The following is a 24021-nucleotide window of genomic DNA, read 5'->3' as shown; positions in this document are numbered from 1 at the left end:
TCACTGTGGCTGTTCAAAGTGTTTAGAGAACTCGGATTTAAGACAATTTATTTTATTTAATGTTTATTTATTCTTGAGAGAGAGAGCGTGAACAGGGGAGGGGCAGAGAGAGAGGGAGACATAGAATCTGAAACAGGCTCCAGGCTCTGAGCTGTCAGCACAGACCCCAACGTAGGGCTCGAACCCACGAACTGTGGGATCATGACCTGAGCTGAAGTTGGATGCTTAACCCACTGAGCCACCCAGGCGCCCCGACAATTTATTAATAATAGGCAAGGGAGGGATTGAGTTTAAGCATGAGTAAGAGAACAAAACCCTCAGAATATTAGAAAGGCTAACTCCCAGAATAAATAGACAAGTACAATCACAAAATAATCCTACCAGTCTCTGAAAAAAAATTGATATCATATTTACTGCAAAGAGAAAGAGAAATCAGCCACTGCCTATTTTGCTCCTGTTTTCTTCAGGGATGTATGGGGGATATTCATACTGAGAGGATAAGGGGAGGAAAGTGTGAAACAAAAAATATAATCCAAGGGAGTAGAGGATTTCCTGCATAGCTTTGGCCCTAACCAATGTCAGCTATTTAAAATGGCATCTGCTGATTGCCCAAAACTGTGGAGACCAGGCAGATATTTGGATATTCCCATATGTAGGGAAGGAAGTGCAGGGTACCACGATTTTCTGAGATATGATCTGCTTCTCCAGTATCCCTTTCTCATGGGGCTACAGAGACCTCTTGGGCTGCAGATCCTCGTGGGGCTCTGGGGAGCCTGGATCTTCTTTTTCTCCCTCCCACCTTGGGCCCTGGCATTCTTCTCTGCTATGCCAGCTTGCCATTTTTCCTTCTGACTTTCCAGGCTACTACCACAGCCTACTTCTTCACTCCTGTTTCCTACTGCTGGAGTGTGCTCCCTGTCTTAGTTTTTGAAAGACATTCACAGAATGTTCCAGTGTGTGAGTGTGTGTACATGCATGCACACTCATATTTTGCCTTTGCAACTAGACTGGGAGTGTTTTGGGGTCAGAACTCTATCATTACTTTTTTGTTCCTTAAGCAATTGCCAACAGTAATTCGTTAGGGCAGATTTGGTGAATGAACAGATTAAAGAATGAGTGACACATGTGAAGAACATTACCAATACAGAAAACATTGTTAAAAAAGAAAAAACTGTAGAACTTCTCTTAAAAATGGACTCAGTGAAAGGCATTTTGTATGGTATAGTTAATGCTGGATTGTATGAGGTGATCAATAAAAAGGATGTTCTAAGAGTTCAGAAGGGGCAATGAGTAGAATGGGGCTCTCAAACACTAATGATGGACCTATTTTCAGAGTAAAGCCAGGTGCCTAAAGTTAACCATATTTGTTTTTGTCTACCAAAAGCCACAAAATATATTTATCAACACACAAATACACACACAAATTTATATGCACACACATAAATCTTCTAACTCTGTCCTTAGCTTCTAAACTATTTTCTCTTGGAGGTACTTGCCATTATCTGGCTGTGTTTCTTCACATCGCCTGGGTACTGTGGCTGTGCTCAGCCTGTGGGTGCTTCGTTCAGCAGAAAAAATGTTTCATCTCCACATATTCCATTCCCTGCAGAAACTTACAGTTTCTCCTCTGGCAGTACTTCCCTCCCCATTAGGCAGTATGGTTCACTGTTGGGGTGCATTTGGGCACAAACCAGCCCTTTTGTTGAGTTACTGTACTCCCACCTTCCTAATTATAGAATTCAAAGCAGAATGAGTGAATTAATAACATGTATTTATTGCCTGCCGGGTCTGGGGAAGCGTAATGCTGTGGTGCACTTACGGTAGTGCATAAGCTCTCCCGTCTCCCCTCATCCTCCATTTTTGCTCTGTGAGTTCACAGCAGCAAGAACGGAAGGTGCACTTTACTCACCAGTGAGTAAATCATGTGAATGGATGTTTTAAAGCACATGCCCAATACACAGTTCACTGAGAGAACTATACTTTCAAAAGCTCTCTGGGAACACATGCTTGGAATTTGAAATTGTACTAAGTACTGTGTTTCCTATGGTATCCTAGCTAAGGCAAGAGTGTATCAGCCTAGAAAGCATTTAAATGTGAGCTATTGCATTTACTTTCTCCAAGAATTCTCCAAAGAATTCTTACGTGTTTAATTCTACGGCCATTCAAGCATGCAAATACTTGGAGTGTTGGTGTCAGAGAGATAGAACTCTAAGTTACCAAAAGACTATAGAAATTGTTTCTCTTGTGATGCATGGGTGGTCCAGTCATTTGAGCGTCTGACTCTTGATTTCAGCTCAGGTCATGATCACATCGTTTGTTGGATTGAGCCCCTTGTTGGGCTCTGCCCTGATAGTGTGCAACCTGCTTGGGATTCTCTCTCTCCTTCTCTCTTTCTGCTCCTCTCCCACTAGCACACACAGACGCGCGTGTGCGCTCTCTCTCTCTCTCTCAAAATAATAAAAGATAAACAGTTTTTAAAAATGTCTGTAGAAATCATTTCTCTTTTCCTGATAATGAAAAGGATTCAGATTCTTTCTGTTTGAAGCAATCTTTGTCCCAGGTTGCCTCTGGACTCCTGTGGCAGCCTGTATTTTCAGATCCATACAGGCTGATGTAAACCATACAATAGAGTCAAAGCCACTTGATTCAGGACTTGATGATTGGGGAAGTTGGGGAGTTAATTTGCATTTTTTTATATCAGCTACCTATTTGATTAAGATTTGGAGATGAAAGATCCATCTCTTAGGAAATATAATGACCAGGGTATGTTACAGGTGGAAATTGACTTCGGTGAAATGTGAATGTTTCCATTGGTTTGGCAGATTTCACTAAGCTCTTTTTGGAGAAGAAAATGCTAAGATGAAAGATATGGGAAATTATTACAAGAATGAATAGGAAGTGTAATAGTGAATTTAATAAATAATGAGTTATTAATAATCTAGGCTGAAAATATAATTTTTACAAAGGTGAGGGAAAATTCTGTCACATGAAGTATAGGTAACTCAGATGCTTTGGAGACTAGATAACTAGAAGGATCACTGTTTCCCCCCTAAATTGCACTCTGTTGGGAGTCCCAATCAGAGACAGAGTACTAAGCTGGATAGACTGGTTCTAACCTCATAGAATCATTCTTGTTAGACAAATTCCTTTCCTGTCTTCCCCTAGAAAACAATGAAGGCTGATATAATTCTAATTCATTGGATATTTTAAAAAGCAAACAGGAGAAATAAAAAGTATTTTCCTATTGGGTCATTGGCTGAGTTTATCCTGAGTTGTGGCCCATTTTGTGTTTTATTTTATTCGTTTTAATTTGGTGTCCAGATATCTGTCATTTAATTCAAGACTATGAAGCCCATTATGTATAGTTAAACTTTAAACACAAAACAAGATTAGTAAATGCTTTCTCTTGAGTAGTAATTGCATTCTGCACTTAGTACAAGAAACAGTTAGGGGCGCCTGGGTGGCGCAGTCGGTTAAGCGTCCGACTTCAGCCAGGTCACGATCTCGCGGTCCGTGAGTTCGAGCCCCGCGTCAGGCTCTGGGCTGATGGCTCGGAGCCTGGAGCCTGTTTCCGATTCTGTGTCTCCCTCTCTCTCTGCCCCTCCCCCGTTCATGCTCTGTCTCTCTCTGTCCCAAAAATAAATACAAAACGTTGAAAAAAAAAATTTAAAAAAAAAAAAAAAGAAACAGTTAAATGATGTATATTTAAGCAAAACTCCTACGTTAGAAAAATGTATTACAGACTAGAAGAGAAATTTACATTGCACTCACAAAAGACTCATACTCCCTCCTCCACAATTGTTTTCGATTTCATTTTCTAACATCCAAAATAAAATGAAGGCCAAGGTTTTGGAATTCTCAAGAGGTATTTTCTTCAGGTGCTGGTGCTTGCTATCACTATCCTGCATTTGACACTGTGAAATAGTGGATGTGAAATAAACTGTAAATGAATTATGCATATATTCCATATTTGTCATCCATTTTTATCAATAATTGAATTTTTTTCAGCCATTGATCTTATCAATAACTTGCTGCAAGTAAAAATGAGAAAGCGCTATAGCGTGGATAAGACCTTGAGTCACCCTTGGCTACAGGTAAAAATCCTTCATTGGATATTTTCCCGATCAGATGAACTTCTGAATATTGATAAGATTTAATATTATATGTAAAAATATTTTGTTATATGCTTAATTAAAAGTGTTCTTACATCAATTCGTTTGCCAAAATGCATGCAACTTCTTAGGATTTAATAACAATTTAGTGTTTCTTAATCTCTCTACCAAGAAAATGTGACAGGGAAGAAATATACCACACATACATACATGCCCTTGCACACGTGCCAAAAAAAAAAAAAAAAAAATCTAAGGGTCGTTGTAAAACTCCAAAGACCAGATTTTAAGAAAATCTGTATATGTAATCCTGAGAAGAATCCTTGGGCATCCAAGCAGATGCCCATCTGGTCATGCACTGTACTCCTTTGCAAGCTGTGTTTTAAAAGCCTATGCTAACATTCATGGAACAAATGCACGGCAAATATAAAATATAGGCGTGTGTTTGTTTTCTCTTGCATATTTATTTTCACATTCAACTTTAGAAAAATGATACTGTGAAATACTGAAGGGTTATTTGTAGGCCTTAAATATCAAAGGAATACCAGTATTCCTAATTGCTTGGCCGCAAGCACTGATTGCCCACCCCCTGATGCACAATAGTTTAGGCAAATAGGATGGCTTTGCTGCCGATGACGTCACTTCAGGGTGCCTGATGGAAAGACAGGGCACTGATAGCGTGGAAGGAAAAAGGGTAACTCATCAGTTGCGGGTACTGACAACAAATGAGACAGTATTTTAATGAGTTTTCATCATCTCCATGGTAATGTTTTGGAATTCCTTCCTCAGGATTATCAGACCTGGTTAGATTTGCGAGAGCTCGAGTGCAAAATCGGGGAACGCTACATCACCCACGAAAGTGACGACCTGCGGTGGGAGCAGTACGCTGGCGAGCAGGGGCTGCAGTACCCTGAGCACCTGATCAATCCCAGTGCTAGCCACAGTGACAGTCCTGACGCTGAAGAAACAGAGATGAAAGCCCTCAGTGAGCGTGTCAGCATCCTCTGAGTTCCGTCCCCTCTAATCTGTCAAAACACTGTGGAATTAATAAATACATACGGTCAGGTTTAACATTTGCCTTGCAGAACTGCCATTATTTTCTGTCAGATGAGAACAAAGCTGTTAAACTGTTAGCACTGTTGATGTATCTGAGTTGCCAAGACAAATCAACAGAAGCATTTGTATTTTGTGTGACCAACTGTGTTGTATTAACAAAAGTTCCCTGAAACACTAAACTTGTTATTGTGAATGATTCATGTTGTATTTAATGCATTAAACCTGTCTCCACTGTGCCTTTGCAAATCGGTGTTTTTCTTACTGAGCCTCAATTTGGTAAGAGTCTACAGAACCTGTCCATGCAATAGTTCTGTCCCGTGTGCCCCATTGGCGCTGTCATTATAAACAAACTCTTGAAGAGTAGATTATTACCAGTTCTATGAACAACTCCAAAACTCATGTGGAAAAAACAAGCGATGGGGGAATGGAAGATGGATTTACAATCCTAGACCCAAGTGCATGAAAGAGTTTCCTGTATAGTTTGAAATCCTTTGCCTGCCTGGTGTGCCTCAGTATGTTTAAACTCAAGTAAGTGGGCCTAGGTGCGCCTACTACTTATAAGCCTAAATGCCTTAGAAATGTAAACTGCCGTATGTAACAGATATTTCCCCCTTTCTTACAATATCCTCTGTACTGTGGAAAATCAGAAGCTAAGCAACCTTTCGTCTTTATGTATTTTTCAGTAATAACAAATAAATATTCTTGTCAAAGTGTGTGTCCATCTGACTGAATTTGTAATCCACACTAGTGTTTTCGGGCCATTTAGGAGCGGAGGTGTTTGCTCAAAAAGCAGAAAAAGTCTCATGCTTTAGAATTTGGCTGTAACTACTCTGAAGCTTAAAAGTATGTTTCAAGGTGTAATGAAGCATTTCTGTATTTCATGTCATCTGGTTTCAATAGAAAAAAAAGAGCTCTGGGAGGGAAAAATGACCAAAGCCAAACAGGAGCCTTGGAGGCATTAAGAATATTGTAAATGGCAATCTCGTTGTAGCTTCCTGATTTAGTCAATATAAAATCAGGATTTATTACAATAATGACTCTAATTTCTTTCCATGTTATCTAAACAAGAAGGTTCTAAAGTGGACTACAAAAACACATAAAGACTGGGGAAAAAAAAATCCTAAGGGGAAAGCCAACTGAGGTGTTCTCCAGCCTGGGAAAGAGAAAACTAATATTGGACTTAATAGGCTTTGAGGTATGGAGTGGATTATGTGGGCTGTTTTTCTTTCTAGCAAGACAACAAAGCATTATCATGGATTACTGTTACTATGTAACAGAAATGATATAAATATTTGGAAGAATTTCATAAGTGTTGTGAGACACTTGAATGTATTAGGTAACTACGTGAAGACTACAAACAGTATTTGCAGATGGGATAGAGTAGTTGGATCTTTCCAGTGGTTAGTCACTATTTTGTATTATTACCTATTCTTTATTCTGTTCTATTATTATTTATCCCTTATTCTAAGGGATTTGAAATTTAAGTTTCAGAACACCATACAGACTTTAAAGCAGAAGAGTAAGCAACATCACAGGTTGCCAGCATTACGGAGTCTGGATAGAAGCCAGGGCAAGAAGTGAGCCAAAAGACCAATCTTTGGGTTGGTCTATCTTATCTATTGAAATAACCCTTCTAAGATGATGGGGACCTGACATAAAACAGTAGTAAATGAAATTTAAATGTGGTATTTAAAGGAGTCCAGAATAGATCCTTGGTGATCATTAGATGATTGATGGAACTATTGGTCAAAAGGAGTTCTAGTCTTAGAAAGGGCAAGCTCATGTTTGAATATGTTAAGTATAAAGTTCTATAGGACCCCAAGTTTAGAATATCCTGAAAGTATTTAGATATGTGTCTGGAGCTTTGGGGAAGAATTCTGGAGCTGAAGGTACAGATTTGGAAGTCCAAAGCTCGCCATATGTTGATTAGAATGATTTGGATTCTTGGCGATAGATGAGAAGGAAGTGATCTTGGGACACAAACCTCAGAAATACCAATATGGAATGTTTGGGCAGAATGAAAGGGAAATTGAAAAAGAATGTTTAAATGTGGAATTCACTGGAGTAATAATATAGAAGTCAAAGGAATAAGTTCACAAATGAAGTAGACAGCAGTAGAAAATACTACGGAGAGATAATGATTACAGCCTTTTGGGGACCAACAATTCTAGTGTTTTGTAATGGATATGGCTCTACTGCTACATTCAGAATAGTCATGTTAAAAGGACATGTGTGTGGCAATGCTATTCAGACTGCCCATTGTGCAGTGTCATCAAGCACAGGAAAGAGAAAAAACTGCTGATTTTCAGAGAAAAGGGGGCCACTGAAAGCCATGCTATGTCTCTTCCACCCAGAATTATCAGTGATGCTGCAAAGAATCCAATTTTATTGAATGAGTACCAACTTTGTATGCTAAAACTCATCAATCAACTTCTTCAAACTTCACATCAGTGGTATATCATAGTATTAACTGACATGGGCAGGTCCATAGTCTATGTTTAATTCAAAAGGTAGCCCAGCACTTTTGATACAGAAGTATCTTCTGATCCTAACCAAAACAAGAGAGAGAGAGAGAGAGAGAGGGAGAGAGAAATGACAAAAGCTTGTTTTAGGGTGGATGTGTCCTCCTTCATTGTCACAGAGACAACATTCCTTAAGCAATAACTTTATCAGCCCACCCAAGATGCCATAAAAATTGCTGGTCTCTATATATCTTGAACCATCAACACAAACTGCCACTGTTCTGGCATTTGGCCTGAACAAGAGGACAGTGCTGAGAAAAATATTTTGATCAGTGATGCTTGAGTATGTTCATTTATCCCTAAGGAAGAGATCATCTTTGTGTTGAGTGAATATTCACTCTGATGAAGACTATTTTGAGAAATATATAGTGGGCCATTGTGACCAAACGTGTGAAATAAGTACAGTGGTGAGAATCAGAAAGCCATCTGTCTCCTCTGCAGCCATTATCCAGTCACTATTAAGTTTGACTACCCCTATGATGTGATTAGGTTTGCATACCATTTGTTTGGACTTGTTTTAAGAAACCAAATACTGGTTCCTGTGAAGATACCCCAAGACCCATGGAGAAGGGCCTTCTGCTTCCAGTTGCCAATAAGAAACAAGTTCCTTCATCTCAGCCTTTTCACATCACCTAAAAGACTGTTTTCTCCACTCCACTCCCTTGCCTTTACTCCTGTTCATTTTTTTACCATGCATTTGACCTATGTCTTACATCTTTTTTTTTTTGCTCCCCTGCTTCTCTATAACTAACTTCTTTTTTGTTAGATATTTTTAGTATCCACTAACGATTACCCTTTGACTTAAAACAGGCTCAGCTTCCCACTTGCCACGAAACAATATAAAGAAATCAACTTGAACCTTGATTCTCCAATTAGTAAGTGTCTGATTTCTATTTATTCTTTCTCTGGAAAATTTCTCACTTTTTCCCCTTTGACTTCTGTGTTTATATCCCATTGAAAAAAATTTTCATTTTTATCACTAATGAGTCTCTTCTCATAAGAGTCATCAGTGGCCTCTAACTCAAAATTGATAGATTTTCTCAGTATAGCATGGAGGTTGGAAACCCAAATACAGAGACAGACTTACTTTGGCTTGAATTCTGGGTGACCATGAAAGCACTGTAATGGTTCATGTCACTTTAGGGGTGTTGTGAGGGACTAAATAAAATAATACAAACATAAAACTCAGTGGCTACCTGGCCCAAGGCATCAATAAAGTGGTTTGCTTTTCTTTAGTCATTCAGCAACTACTTTCGATCACTTTCGATGTGCTGGGAATATGACAGATGAAAAGGTAGATGTGGTTGTCACACATATTCCCTATGACCTGCCTTCTCTGGTGTCCTGCCTCCATGTATTCTAATGGGCTACTGAAAGGGGTGTGACCTTTGAAGCTTAACAGGTATAGATCCAAATCCCAACTCCAAGCCTTGTTAAGTGAACTTCCACAAACTACTTTAAAATCTCTGAGTCTCCTCCTGAGCAGAATGGCAGTAATGCATATTTTAAAATGCAGTTAGGATAACTAAGGGAAGCATTCAAATTTCTTAGCCAAATTGCTGGCATATGTTGCAGGTCAACAGACGTTAATGTCCTCCTCTCCCCTACCTCTGTATGCATTTGCTAAGGTTTTCCTTACTTTCTTTTTCAATATTTTCTCCTCATATGGTTTATTTCCATGAATTCAATTATTATTTTAACAGGCACTCCCAAATCCATTTTGGCCACCCAGAACTCTCAACAATCTAGTCTCCTCTCTCCATGAATGTATAGACTATATCTATCTAAAGGTTCCACCATGACTTAAATTCAACATGTCTAAAATCAGCGTTATCATTTTTCACCTTCAAATCAGAGGCATTGTAGAGCTGGTCTCAATGAAACCTTTTTCTTCAGGCTCTTCTCCCTCCCATCTACTCTATACACCACTTCCAGGTTTATTCACCAATATTACCAATATTACTTTCATCCTCTTGCTCACATGTTCTAAAATCCTCAAAGACTCTACTCCCAGTTATCTACAGGATAAATTCAAATTCCTTAATGATACAAAAGCTGTGGGGTCCAAAATTTAATAAAGTACTATTCAATTAGAATTCTATGTATCCCACAGATTTCTGGATCACAGATAGGAATTTCAGGACTAAGGCAGGAATTAGTTTCACTTCTTTGAAGTTCATTTCTTATTTCTATAACAAGACAAGAAGCTATGTATATAAGCTTATATGACCTTATTTCTGTAACAAGACAACTTCTAAATTATCTCCTAATTCATAGATTTTATGAAAGCGTGGTTTAATTTAAATGTCAACAAGGTGTCAATGCACACTTTTTGTGAACTCTTTATGTTTCTTTTTCTTTTTTTTAATTTTTATTTGTTGATTGAGAGAGCATGTGCATGCAAACAGCAGAGGAAGAGAATCTTTTATTTTTTTTTAAGTTTATTTATTTTGAGAGACAAGCACAAGAAGGGGAGGGACAGAAAGAGAGAGAGAGAGAGAGAGAGAGAGAGAATCCCAAACAGACTCCATGCTATCAATGTGGAGCCAGATGTGGGGCTCAGTCCCATGAACTATGATATCATGATCTGAGCCTAAACCTACAGTTGGATGCTTAACCACCTGAGCCACCCAGGCACACCTCTTTTTTTATTTTTTAAATTCTCGTATGTTTCTAATTCTCTGGGGCAAGCAAATGCTATTTTGAAAAAGGGAAAGTCACATCCTTCTCTGGGCCTTCCTGGTGTCAAAGATTGTGTCCAGGAACTTTGGTCAATAGATGGTTTCTTTAAGTGACTGTGGGCTACCAGCTGTCTGAAAAGTGTGAACACTTGCTGCAGAACTTCTTTCTATAACTTAGTAAAATGGTAAGACTTTGAATTAAGATTTAGTTTTTCTCTGGGAAATCGAAGAGTCTTTATGTCTTATGCTATTTTTTTAAATATACCCTAAACCCCTTGGATCTTCTCCTTTTGAAATATTTTAGTGTAGCTTCATCTGAGAACAGAAGTTGAGCTTTACTTGAGCTTTGGGCACTTACTGATCTCAATTGTCAACGCGATTTTTGTTTTCTTCTTATAATCTGCCTTCACACTCGAGGGCAGGGAACTGCCTAGTATCAGTTGGCTACTGGACCCCACTTGCTTCCACAAAGACAAGGATAGAGGCAGATACCTAAGAGTAACTTATATACAGGTCTCATGCAAACTCCCCAACCAAGTGGATTCTGTGCAGGAGTTTTCACCCCTTTAGATTGAGGCAGAGGAGCAGGAAGAATCACTTTGAGTAAAGATACAGAAGTAAGAAATTGCCATGAATAGAGGAAAAGCTCCTGAAGTAAAGGGTTAATATGAAAGTAGAGCCAGGAAGTAACATTGTCCGGGTTAAATAAAGCTAAATAGTCAAAAGCCTCAAAAAGGAGAATTCATACTTTGTCTCAAGATAAATAGGAAGCTATGGGGAATTTTTGTAAAGGGAATTTTGGAATTCTTTATTTTGTACTTAACAAAGAAATAAGAAATTTTTTGTTTGGGGCCTAAGAATTTAAATATTATCTTTAAGTCATGCTTTTGTTCACAGAGAGTAAAAGGCTTAAAAAAATGTAATACAAGCTGAGTCTAAATTAAACTGCCTATTCTCTCATTACTTCCCTTTGAAGACAGAATACTCTTATGTGAATTTCTTCTCGTGCTTGATTGTCTTTCTTCAGACACCCAGATAAACTAAGAACATCTCAAAGGAGATAGTGACTTGAAGAATTAAGCCACACTTGGACTTCATGAAATTGTAGCTTGTGTACGTAGAGAAATAATCATTAGAGCCAATTATCTTTAGACAGACTGATGTTTCAAACTCTAATTACAAAGTTTTAGCCTTGTTAACGCATGTGCTTCATTTTATATCTTGGCTACCACATTTTATTGTTACAATTCATTAAAAATAATGTGAAAATAAAGATGATCATAAACTTCATAGTATAAAGCAAAGGAAAAAATAAGGCCTGGGTAATGATAACAACATTTTATATTTGCATAGCAATTTCCTTTTAAGGAGCTCAAAACATTTCACAAACATTATCTCATTAATCTTGAAGAAAGCAATAAAAAAAAAAAAATCTCTAAGCTAAGAAAATTGATGCAATAAAGGGCTACAGTTTGTTTCCAATGTTCCACATTGAACTATAAACAAAGTAGAAATATTCAGATTCATTTTTTATTTTAAAATTTACATATAGTAAAATTGACCTTTTTTGGTCTACATTTTTTGTGAGTTTTAACACATACAGATTCATGTAACTATCATTACATTCAGAATACAGAAGAATCCTATCACTCTAAAAAAAAAAAAAAAAACAGTAACAACTTCTTTATGATACTCCTTAGGAGTCCAGCTCTTTTCAACATTGATGCTGGCAAACCCTAATCTTCTCTCCACCCCTATGGAATTGCCTTTTTTAGAATTTCATGTAAACGGAATCACTGACTATGCAAATTTTGTAATTGGTTTATTTCCTTCAGCAATGCCTCTGAGATTCATCTTTGTTTTGTGAATCAGTAGTTTATTCCTTTTTATTGCTGAGTAGTATTCCATTGCCTGGATATATCAAGTTTGTTTATCCATTTACCTATTACAGGACATTTAGGTTGTTTCCAGTTTGGGTTGACTTTTTTTTTTTTTTAACCTTTATTTATTTTTATGAGACAGAGAGAGACAGAGCATGAGTGGGGGAGGGGCAGAGAAGAGAAAGAGAGACACAGAATCTGAAGGATGCTCCAAGCTCTGAGTTGTCAGCACAGAGCCCCACGTGGGGCTTGACTCCATGAACCGTAAGATCATGACCTGAGCCAAAGTCGTATGCTTAACCGATTGAGCCACACAGGTGCCCCAGTGCGGGTTCATTTGTACACAACCCAAATATTGATCTGTACACAATGTACAGATTGCATGAGAAAATAAGTTTCATTTCTCTAGAGTCGATTACCCATGAGTAGCAGCATTGCTGAGTTATTTGGTGTCTGTTACCTTATAAGAAACTGACAATCTGTTTAGCAGAGTGTCTATATAATTTTTCATTTCCATGGGCAGTGTATGAAAGTTACAGTTGCTCTACAGTCTCCTTAACACTTGGTATTGTCACTCTTAAAAAATTTATTTTACCCACTGTAGTCAGTGTGTAGTGGTATGTCACTGTGGTTTTCACTTGCATTTCCGTGGTGGATAATCATACTATCTTTCCTTATGTTTGTTTTCCATTGGTATTTTGGTAACATGTTCTGTTCAACCATTTTGCTGTTAGTAGTCCTAGGAATTTTGTAGATTCTTTGGGATTTTCTACACAGATGATCATCTGCAAATAGACAAAATTTTATTTATTTCTTTCCAATCTTAGGCATTTATTTCTTGTGGTCTTTTGTATATAAACTGTCATATGAGGCACACAAATTTATTTGTATTATTCCCGTGTTATCCTTTTAATATGTAGAGCTTGTGGCGATACGCTATCTTCCATTTCTGGTTTCGGCAATTTGTTTCTTCTCTCTTTTTTCTTTGTTAGTCTAACTACGGGTTTATCAATTCCATTGATCTTTTCAAAAGAACCATCTTTCAGTTTTAATGATATTTTTCTACTGCTTTTTTTTGTTTGAATTTAATTGATCATATCTTTATTGCTTTCTCTCTGTTTCCTTTGGGATTCTTTCTAATTTAAGTACTTCTTCAATTATTGGTTTGAATCTTATTTTTAATACAGGATTTTATTACTAAAATTTTCCCCCAAGCATTACTTTAGCTATACCTCTCAAATATATGTTGTGTTTTAATTTTCGTTAAGTTCAAAATATTTTCTAATTTCCCATTAGCCTTCCTCTCTGACCCATGAATTATTTTGTTCTTTAATTCCCAAGTGCTTGGAGATTTTTCAGTTATCTTTCTGTTACTGATTTCTAGTTTAATTCCTTTATGATCGGGCAATATATTTTGCATGATTCCATTCCTCTTGAATTTGTTAAGATTTGTTTTATGACAAATGTATGGCCAATCTTGAGAATGTTTCACGTGTACTTGAAAAGAATATGGATTCTGTTATTGTGGGATGAAGTTTTCTACAAAGGTCAACTAAATCCATTTGATGATGTCATTTCACTCTTCTGTATCCCTCTGGTTAGTTTTGCATGGTATACGCTTTTCCCTTCTTTCACTTTAAACTTACATGTGTATATTAAAAAGTGACTTTCTTGTAGTTATAATGTAGTTGGGTCTTGGATTTTTAAAATCATTTTGAAATCTTTTTTAAATTGGTGTGCAGAGGCAATTTAAATTTAATATAATTATTGATATTTTTTAGTTTACATCTACCATGGTTTTTTTTCCATTTCCTCTTTTTTCCATTTCCTTCTTTTCTGTTTCCAAAATTATTTTGAATTACTAGAATATATTACAGTATTTCTGTTTGGTTTATTTGTTGATGCTTTAAAGGGCTATAGTTTATTTCTAATGTTCACATTGAATTATGAACAAATAAAGTAGAAATATTCAGATTCATTTTTTGTTTTAAAATTTACATAGAGTAAAATTGACCTTTTTTCATCTACATTTTTTTTAGTTTTAACACATATAGATTAATGTAACTATCATTACGTTTTGTAATTTTGGGCTAGTTGTTGATCTAAGGACCATAGTAGACATACTTAATTCTTCATAGTGCATGTAGAAGAGTAATATTTTACCACTTCAAGTGGTAATATAGAAAGTTTACAACTTTGTAGATCCATTATCCTCTCCTTGTTTTGTTGTAGTTGTAATATGTATTCTGAGTATATTGAGAACCCCATCAGACTGTTACAATTTTTGCTTTCACAATACATTTTTAAAACAGTTTAGGGGCAGATTTGTCTATTATGTTTACCCTAATAGTTACTATTTCTGTCCCTCTTCCTTCATTGCTGACATTCCAGATTGTCCTCCAATGCCATTTTTATTCAGTCCAAAAAGTTCCCTTTTACATTTCTTTAAGAGCATTTCTGCTGACAATAGATTCTCTAGTTTTCCTTCATCTGAGGATATATTTATTTTGCTTCCATTCATAAAGGATAATTTCCACTAAATGTAGAATTCTGGGTTGACATTTCTTTTCTTTCTGTACTTTAAAAATATCCCACTGCCTACAGACCACTACTGTCTGGATTCTGATAAGAAATCCGCCATCATTTAATATTATCTCCCTACATGTATGCAATGATTCATTTTTCTCTGGCAGCTTTCAAGATTTTTTGCTTGTCATTTGTTTTTAGGGGTTAGATTTGGTATTTCTGGGCATGGATATTTTTTTTTACTTTTCCTGTTTAGGTTTCACTGAGCTTTGTGAATCTTTATGTCTTTGGCCAAATTTGTAAAGTATCGCATCATTATTTCTTATACGTTTTTCTTAGCCATACTCTTCCTATTATTTTTTCTGGGAATCCAATGACATGAATGTTAAACCCTTTGATATTGTCCCACAGATCCCCAAGACCTTGTTCATTTTTTTTTAAGTTTATTCATTTATTTTGAGAGACAGAGAGCATGAGGGGAGGAGGGACAGAGAGAGAGAGAGAGAGAGAGAGAGAGAGAGAGAGAGAATCCCATGTAGGCTCCACACTGTCAGCTCAGAGCCTGACACGGGGTTAGAACTCATGAATGGTGAGAACATGACCTGAACCGAAATCAGAGTCTGATGCTTAACCGAATGAGCCACCCAGGCGCCCCTCTGTTCATTTTTTTAAATCTCTTCTTTTTTAAATGAGATACTTTCTGTTGATCTAGGTTCAAGCTTACTAATTCCTTCCCCTGTCATTTCCATTTTGTTCTTGAATCCATCCCGTGAATTCCTGGTTTTTGCTTTTGTATTTTTCAGTTCTAAAGTTTATCTTTGGTTCTATTTTTATGTGTTCTATTACTCTGCTGAGACTTTTTATCTTTCTATTCATTTCAAAAGTATTTGGCATTACTTCTTGGAGTACAGTTAAACTCACTACTTTAAAATTTTTCCTGATAATTTCCACACCTATGCCATCTGTTGAGAGTTTCTTGTTTCTCTATATGTTGAAATTTTGGATTTTTATCATGACATTTTAAATATTATGTGGGTTTTTGGTCTTGTTTAAATGTGGAGAATTTGGGGGGGCGTGGGTGGCTTAGTCGGTTAAGCGTCTGACTTTGGCTCAGGTCATGATCTCATGGTTAGTGAGTTTGAGCCCTGTGTCAGGCTTTGTGCTGGTAGTTCGGAGCTTGGAGCCTGCTTCAGATTCTGTGTCTCCCTCTCTCTCTGCCCCTAACCCACTCACGCCCTGTCTCTGTCTCTCTCAAAAATAAATAAGCATTATTATTATTTTTTTTTTTTTTTAAATTTTTTTTTTCAACGTTTTTTATTTATTTTTGGGACAGAGAGAGACAGAGCATGAACGGGGGAGGGGCAGAGAGAGAGGGAGACACAGAATCGGAAACAGGCTCCAGGCTCCGAGCCATCAGCCCAGAGCCTGACGCGGGGCTCGAACTCACAGACCGCGAGATCGTGACCTGGCTGAAGTCGGACGCTTAACCGACTGCGCCACCCAGGCGCCCCAGCATTATTTTTTTTTTTAATGTTGCGGAGAATTTTGATTACATTATTTGCTTCTTGATTTTAATAGTAATTGATCTTCTTAGATTCAAGCTATAGATTCTTACTTGCCTTCTGTGGGCTGTAGTCCAAAATCAGTAAACTTTTTAAAACTTGTGCTGTGCTATTTGGACCTGTCTTTTGTGTGCAACACCCAATGACAGTCTAGGATCTGGGAAGTGGGCTACTTCACAATTTAGTTTCCAAAGTCATCAATAAACTGACTCGAGATAGATTTAAGTGTGCATAAATTGTGACTGAGCCCAAGAGTTCATATACAGCTTTTTGCAATTATTTTCCTGAGCTCCCTCCTCTTTGTGATCTTCCTGACACCTTCTGTCTCACAGGAGCCCCGTTTTTAAATGGTTCTCTGGCTAGGAAGTCAGGGCTTTGGCTTTCCCCGCTCTGTACCATAATTACCATGGCTGTGTCTGTCTCCAAGGCCAAGCAGCAAGAGGATATATGGAGAAAAAGACAATGGGGTGCTTCCTTACACTCTCGGGACCAGAGTTCTTCTGGTCTGAGAAGCCTGCTTCATTTGAGTGTTAAGTGCCTGCCAGGCTGTCATTACCATTGCTATCACTGCTGTTTTAGGGTTACCTGGGGTGAAAGGCAATAGAAAAAAGCAAGGAAATTTTGCAGGGGGCTTTCCTGCTCATTAACTAAGAAACCGAGAGCTTCTCTTGGAGCTATTTCCATTCACATTTAATGCACAGTCCCAAGTTTCAGGCTGCCTTTGAGTTCATTACCAAGAGATACCAGAAAAGAAAAAAAATGGGAAACTCTTTGCTGATTTGGTGGTACTTCATGTTCTGGTTTCCTTTCCCAATCTGCCTGCTACCATTTACTTTTCAGAGTCCTCTGATAGCTGCTCTATGTTATTTCCAGGGGGTTTAGTTTCTTTCAAGGGAAGAAACAAGGTAGAATGTGTTTACTCCATTTTGATTGGAACCAGAAACCAAGGTTTTGATTTCTTGAAACCTAGTTATCAAACCAATCTTGAAAGTATGCTTTAGTGTAAAGCCTAAAACAAATGTCCAAACAATAATAGTATGTAAGATTTAAGTAGCAAGGTGCAAACCTTAAGCATTTCATTTAACTCTGCCATAACTCATAAAGGTTATATGACAGGCGTTTTATATTTTTTTAACTTTACACATATGGGACAGATGTACAAAGAAATTAAGTAACTCACCCAAGGCCACACAGCTAATCATTGATGGGGTCAGGATTTGAATCTACATGGTCTGGCTCCAGAGACCAAGTTTTAATCATACACAGGTGCTTAATTCTCTATTTCTGCTTTCTCGTTTTGTTATATTTTAGCATATTGTGTATTTGTGGGAGAACTGCTAACACTACAAACATAGCTTCTTTTACCCCAAGTTTAGTAGGAAGAAAAGATTAGCTGGCAAATAGGTGATATGACCACTTCTCAGAAGATCTGAGAAAATATTTTGGGAATCAAAACAATTTTAAAGTCCTATTGATCCTTTAAAAATATGTGTGTATCAGCTGGATTTTTCACACACTTCTCTTTTTTCCCCTCATAGTTTTAAGCCCTAATGTTAAGTAGAAGGGCATATGGAGGATAGGAGGTTTCTGTAAGAATCAATCCCTGCTGTTAAAAAAAAATGTTTTTAATTAAAACAATCAATAGTTTTCACTTATCTGTAAAATTAAAACTCAGCCAAGGCACTAATGTAGTCCTATAAAAAGCGAAATCTGTGGATTAGGGCTGGTCTTGGGCCACCACAAGATGAGTACAGAAATTGTAAGTGTTTAGGCATTTTTATGGCAATTTTATAGTCTCAGTGTTGTTGAATATAATAACTCAAAGTGGACTTATATTTTTTGTCCTTGTTTTTATTTGTATAGTAATTCATTTATTTTTAAAAAATATATTACTTTATTTTGAGAGAGAGAGCACACGCACAGGAAGAACAGAGAAAAAGACAGAGAAAACCCCAAACAGGCTCTGCACTGTCCGTGTGTAGCCCAATGCAGGGCTCGAGCCCATGAACCGTGAGATCATGACCTGAGCCAAGATTAAAGAATCATACCCTTAACAGACTGAGCCACCCAGGTGCCCCTAAAGTAATGCATGTCTACTATATTTTCCAAAAGTAAAATTATGCCTTGGATTAGAAATTAAAACAAACAAACAAAAAAACCTGATTATTTACCACAGCCAGTTTGAGAAGTGCTGCACTGCCTTCTAATTTTAGAAGGAACAATGGGCAAAATTAGAGCACAGGGTCCCTGACATGATTTTCTTTCTTCAGAAATTCTTAGCGTTTCTAAAAAGTATACCCGGGATTTTAAGTAAGGTTATGTTTGTTTGTAAGAGACAAAGTCCCGGAGAAAGATCCCCAGAACTGATGTTGAATCTGTCTGGAAGCTGGTGTTTATACTTATTTCTTTTCCTTTGATTTTTAGGCTTGGGGAGTGAGCCCCCACAGTTCTGTAATGAAGTGCCCAAAAGCTGCTGCAGCAGGGGAAGATCTCTGAAGCCAGGTAAGGTCCTGGCCTGGTGGGCTTTCTCAGGGGACTGGAGGTCCTTGAAGAGCAGTGTCCTGGCCCTTGCAAGATAAAAGGCAGTGAAGACAAAAGAGAAGGGAGTGGAAGCAAATACATCCCATCACAGATTGGCTATTTTCCTTTTCACTCGACTCAGTGACAAACGGCTCCTAACTCTTTTAATCGGCTCAACCAACACTCTACTGATTAACATTTTTTTCACCCACATGCTACGTAAACATCGTTGTCTGGTTAAACACAACAACCTACCAACTTCTCTGGAGGTTTTTTTAAGTATCTAGAATTAGATCTTAATGTAAGAATGTATTACAACAAGCACTAAATGTGTTCTTAGAGAAAAGAACTGTCTACAGGTTGGAAATTGTGTTCCTTGTGATAAAGTTTTACATTTAATCAGAAAAACCTATCTAAATTTGTTCAAGACTTTTTCTTTTCTGTTTTGCCTTTTTTCCTAATCGATCCAAATCTCAGTATTGTGAAAACAAAAGTATTTACAGAATTGGAAAATGTCTCAGTTTGTTCTAACAAAAATACTAAGAATTAGTCAAAAACTACAGAAAAGAAAGCTAAGTCATTATTTACATATATCATGTTCTATGAACTGGTTCATCAGTGTTGGCTTATAGCATTTTGATATCAGTTGCCTAAATATATTTAAGTCTTACCATCTAGTTGAGCCACTCTATCCTGTAGAAATTAATAAATGTACTTTGTGAGGTTGGAAACCTAGTGTTTTGTCCAGGATTTCCTGGAAATTCTTGGGGCAGTCTGATATTTCTCCCAGTGTGATATCTCTTCCTGCTAAAAAAATAATTTTAATCTCCCTGTGTTTTTTTCTAGTCTGTATTTGCCCACATGTGAAACATAGCCTCTAATTTCCCCCCAAATTATCGCTCCCACGAGGCATCTGTATTTTGTAAATGTTTCCTGAAGATTGGGTTCATAATTGTTCCTACTTTACAGAGGTATTAAGAGCATAAAGTGAACATATGAAAGTAAACTGCCTAATATACAGTAAACATCTAATAAATGCTGGCTGTTATTATTTGTTTAGGGATAATGGTATGGGGTTACAGCATAGCAGACAGAATGAAATGAAATGTTAGACATTCCTGACCTCTTTGAAATTTCTTTAGTCTGTTCAATCTTGGGCATTTCTCATTGGTCAAACTTGCTTCTACGACCTGCTTATTACTCTTTCAGTCTAGCTGTCCATATCTCAATTCCCCAATCACCTTTTTTTTTAAAAAAAGTTTATTTATTTTGAGAGTGGAGAGAGAGAGCTCACACATGCACTCCTAAGCGGGGGAGGGGCAATGGGAAAGGGAGAGAGAGAGAATCCCAAGCAATCTCCACAAGATAAGTGCAGAGCCCGACATGGGGCTTAAACCCACAAACTGTTGAGATCATGACCTGAGCCAAAACCAAAATCAAGAGTCAAATGCTTCATCAATTGAGCCAGACAGGCACCCTTTCTGTTACTTTTCTTAGGCATAAGAGCTCAGCTCACTTGCTCTCTCTCTCTCTTACCCTCCCCTGTCTCATGACATCCCTGTCCTATGATGTGGTGGAGAGGAGAGTGGATTGGGATCAGACATGGAACCAGGAATCTTTTGATGGACGCTTTTATCTTCCAAGCTCAAGTGACCTATCAAGGAAGAATTAATTGTTCCACTACCCTAACAGCTAGAGTCAGGTAGGGCAATCAGTTGTGAGACTAAAAGTTAAAGTGGCCCCCAAATTATAATTTGATTTTTCCCAAAATGATTGCCAGAAATGAAATCGTCATTGAAGCAAGGAGAGTTAAACTGTGTGGAAAATTACTCTTAGAAAACTCATATCAAATATCGTTTCTTCCATATTCAGGAATGCCTGGCTGGACCAGTCAGTAGAGCATGTGACTCTTGATCTCAGGGTTTTGAGTTCAAACCCCTTGGGCATGGCACCTACTTAAAAAAAAGTTTCATCCACATTTAATCTTCTAATAAGCTATAAGCAGCAAATCTAAACAAGAAATAAAGACTTGAATTTACTTGTTTAATTGATTCAGGTAATATTATATTGAAAATTTAATATTCTTTCCAAAGAAAGAAAGTCTGATACTAAAAGACCTCTAAGGAAAAATAATGAACAAACTTTCATATATTTAATGAAACTAATTCTTCTATTTAATGAATTTTTAGAGATTGTTCAAGTATTAGTTTCCTAGGGCTGCATTAACAAAAAACTTGTGGGCTTAAAACAACAGAAATGTATTCTATCATAGTGTGGGAGACCAGGCATCCAAAATCAAGATGTTGGCAAGGCTGTGCTCCCTCTGAAGTTCTGGAGGGGAATACCTTTCTTCTTCCAGCTCTGGTGGCAGAGCTGGTGGCAGGCATTCCTTGGCTTGTGGCTGCATAATTTCAATCTCTGCCTCACTTTTCACATGAACTTCTACTATGTGTGGATCTTCTGTGTGTTTCTTTTAAGGAAATGTGTCATTGAATTTAGTGCCTACCCTAATCCAGGATGGTGTCACCTTGAGACCTTTAATTTAATTATATCTGCAAAGACCATTTTTCCAAATAAGGCCGCATTCATCAATTTGAGAAGTTAGGATATAGACACATATTTTGAAATAGAACTTAAAAAATTAAAGTATAATTGTCATTAAGTGTTATATAGGTTTCAGGTGTAGACTATAATGATTCAATAATTCTATACAGTACTCAATGCTCATCACAAAAAGTGTACTTTTAATCCCCTTTGTATATTTTACCCTTCCTCCCACCTACCTCCCCTTGGCAATCGCTAATTTGTTCTCTGTATTTAAGAGTATGGTTTTTTTTGTTTGCTTGTCTCATTTTCCTTTTTTGTTCATTTGTTTGTTTTGTTTCTGAAATTCCACACATTAGTGAAATCATATGGGGTTTGTTTTTCTCTGACTGACTTGTTTCACTTAGCCTTATACCCTCTAGCTCCATCCATGTTTTTGCAGATGTGAAGATCTAATTATTTTATGGCTGAGTAATATCCCATGGTAGGTATATACCACATCTTCCTTATCCATTCTTCTATGGATGGACACTTGGGTTACTTTGATATTTTCACAATTATAAATGATTGGTTGGAATGCAATTTGGTGCAGCTGTGGAAAACAGTATGGCCATTCCTTAAAAATTAAAAAAATAGAATTACCACATGATCCAGTAATTCCACTACTGGGTATTTACCCAAAGAAAATGGAAATACTAATTCAAAAAGATTTATTCACCCCCTATGTTTATTACAGTCTTATTTACAAATAGACATATTTTTTTTCAGACCACAACTTAACCTACTGCAACTCAGAAATTGGATAATGAACTGAGTTGAGGGGAAAAAAAACCCAAACACTTTTCTAGAAAAATTTCACTTGGGTAGAATTAGAGGAAGCATGAAATGGTAAAAAATACCTGAAAATAATATATTTTACTATATGTAATAATTTTAGCAAAGCTAACAATCTGTTAAATAAATTATCAGTGAAATGAGAATGTGCTCTGCAAATTTGAAAGCAACTTCTTTCTTCCCTTTAAGAGTATTCTTTATATTATTATGTATGATTGCAGATATGGTTAGCAGATACTTTCAGCACAGGTAAAATCAATTTTATCTGAGCCGTTTTGTATGATTAAAAATTAAGTTAATTTGAATTTATAAAATATAACTCACAAATTTTTTAAGTTGAATGAGGAATTCCATAGGTGAAGGATTAAAACTTACCTGAACTGACTTGGAGACTTGCCTATTTTAATACATATTCCTATGGGTTAATATTACTCCATATTCTGGAAGAAGTCCCATTTTGATGAGCTTAATAGGAGGTAAGAGGATATTAAAGTCTTAAATCTTAACCTACAATATCACAGGTATATTGTATTATCAGTAATTTCTAACCAGTTGGCTAAGCAAACTAAAATTATCTATTTTTGTATATCAGAAGATAATTAACACAAGAAAGATGAGGGCCTTCATACCCACTTGTCTAAGTTTGGTTTTGATCTAAAGAATTTTCAGCTACCCTCAGAGTAAATCAGTAGACTATCCTAATGTGCTTTTAATTATGTTCATTAATATTCATTTGGGAAAGTGTATCATAGTTTCTATTTCAAGAACAAAAGCTGGAATATTAAACCTTGCTTTTGTCTAGAACATTGAGTTTGAGGCTAATCTTTTCAAGACCTTTCTCTAAGGAGATTATTGTGCTTTAACAGTTCAGTTACTGAAATGTAACAAATTTGCTCTCTTGAATTATAAACAATTTCTCTAGGGAGGACCCTACTTAGACCAAAAGTGAATATTTTTAACTTGGTTTAATAATTTGCCTCATCAGGGCACCTGAGTGACTCAGTCAGTTAAGCATCTGACTCTTGATTTCAGCTCAGGTCATGATCTCGTGGTTGGTGGGTTTGATCCCCTGGTTAGTTTCTGTGTTGACAGTGTGGAGCCTATTTGAGATTATCTCTCTCTATCCTCTCACTCTGCCCCTTCGCCCCCTCTTTCTCTCTCAAAATAAATTAATTAATTAAAAAAATTTACCTCATCATTTTTCTGAGAGTACATTAGCACAGAGAATTAATCAAGGAGTATGAATTAAAACAACTGTCAACATAAGATGTCAGTGGTTTCATAGCCTCAGAACCCCAGTCCTGAACAATGACATTAGTAGGCTTTCATTGAGCACTTACTGTGTGTCAGCCACTGTCAGCACTTTAGATGCATTAACTCATATAATCCTCAAAACAGAGCTATTGTTATCATCCTCATTTTATAGATGAGAAAGCTGAGGAGCAGAGAGAATAAATAACTTGTAGCAAGAAAGTGACAGAGCCAAGACAGGAAGCAGATAGTTTGGCTTTAGAGTCCTCTGGACTCTCCATAACTTAGTATTTTCCCTAATACTATACAAGAAACATTTTTCTGGGGCGCCTGGGTGGCTCAGTCGGTTAAGCATCCAACTTTGGCTTAGGTCATGATCTCACGGTCTGTGAGTTCGAACCCCACATCGGGCTCTGTGCTGACAGCTCAGAGCCTGGAGCCTACTTCAGATTCTGTGTCTCCCTCTCTCTGACCCTCCCCTGTTCATGCTCTGTCTCTCTCTGTCTCAAAAATAAATAAACATTAAAAAAAAGAAA

The 24021-nt window shown here is 37.1% G+C and overlaps 1 protein-coding gene across 2 annotated transcripts in view; it reads left to right on the top strand.

Annotated features, from left to right (window-relative positions):
* Positions 1–5884, top strand: part of PRKD1 (protein kinase D1) — a 328491-nt gene extending 322607 nt beyond the window's left edge. For both annotated transcript variants that reach the window (XM_060619415.3, XM_060619414.3), the window contains 2 exons: positions 4009–4094; positions 4899–5884. In XM_060619415.3, coding sequence (XP_060475398.1) covers positions 4009–4094; positions 4899–5117 — 305 coding nt within the window. In that variant the 3' untranslated portion in view covers positions 5118–5884. The remainder of the gene's footprint in view (positions 1–4008; positions 4095–4898) is intronic.
* The last annotated feature ends 18137 nt before the right edge of the window (positions 5885–24021 follow it).

Source organism: Panthera onca, chromosome B3 (genome assembly GCF_046562875.1).
Source record: "Panthera onca isolate mPanOnc1 chromosome B3, mPanOnc1 haplotype 2, whole genome shotgun sequence".
Taxonomy (NCBI): Eukaryota; Metazoa; Chordata; class Mammalia; order Carnivora; family Felidae; genus Panthera; species Panthera onca.
This window is presented reverse-complemented; position numbering and strand designations above follow the sequence as displayed.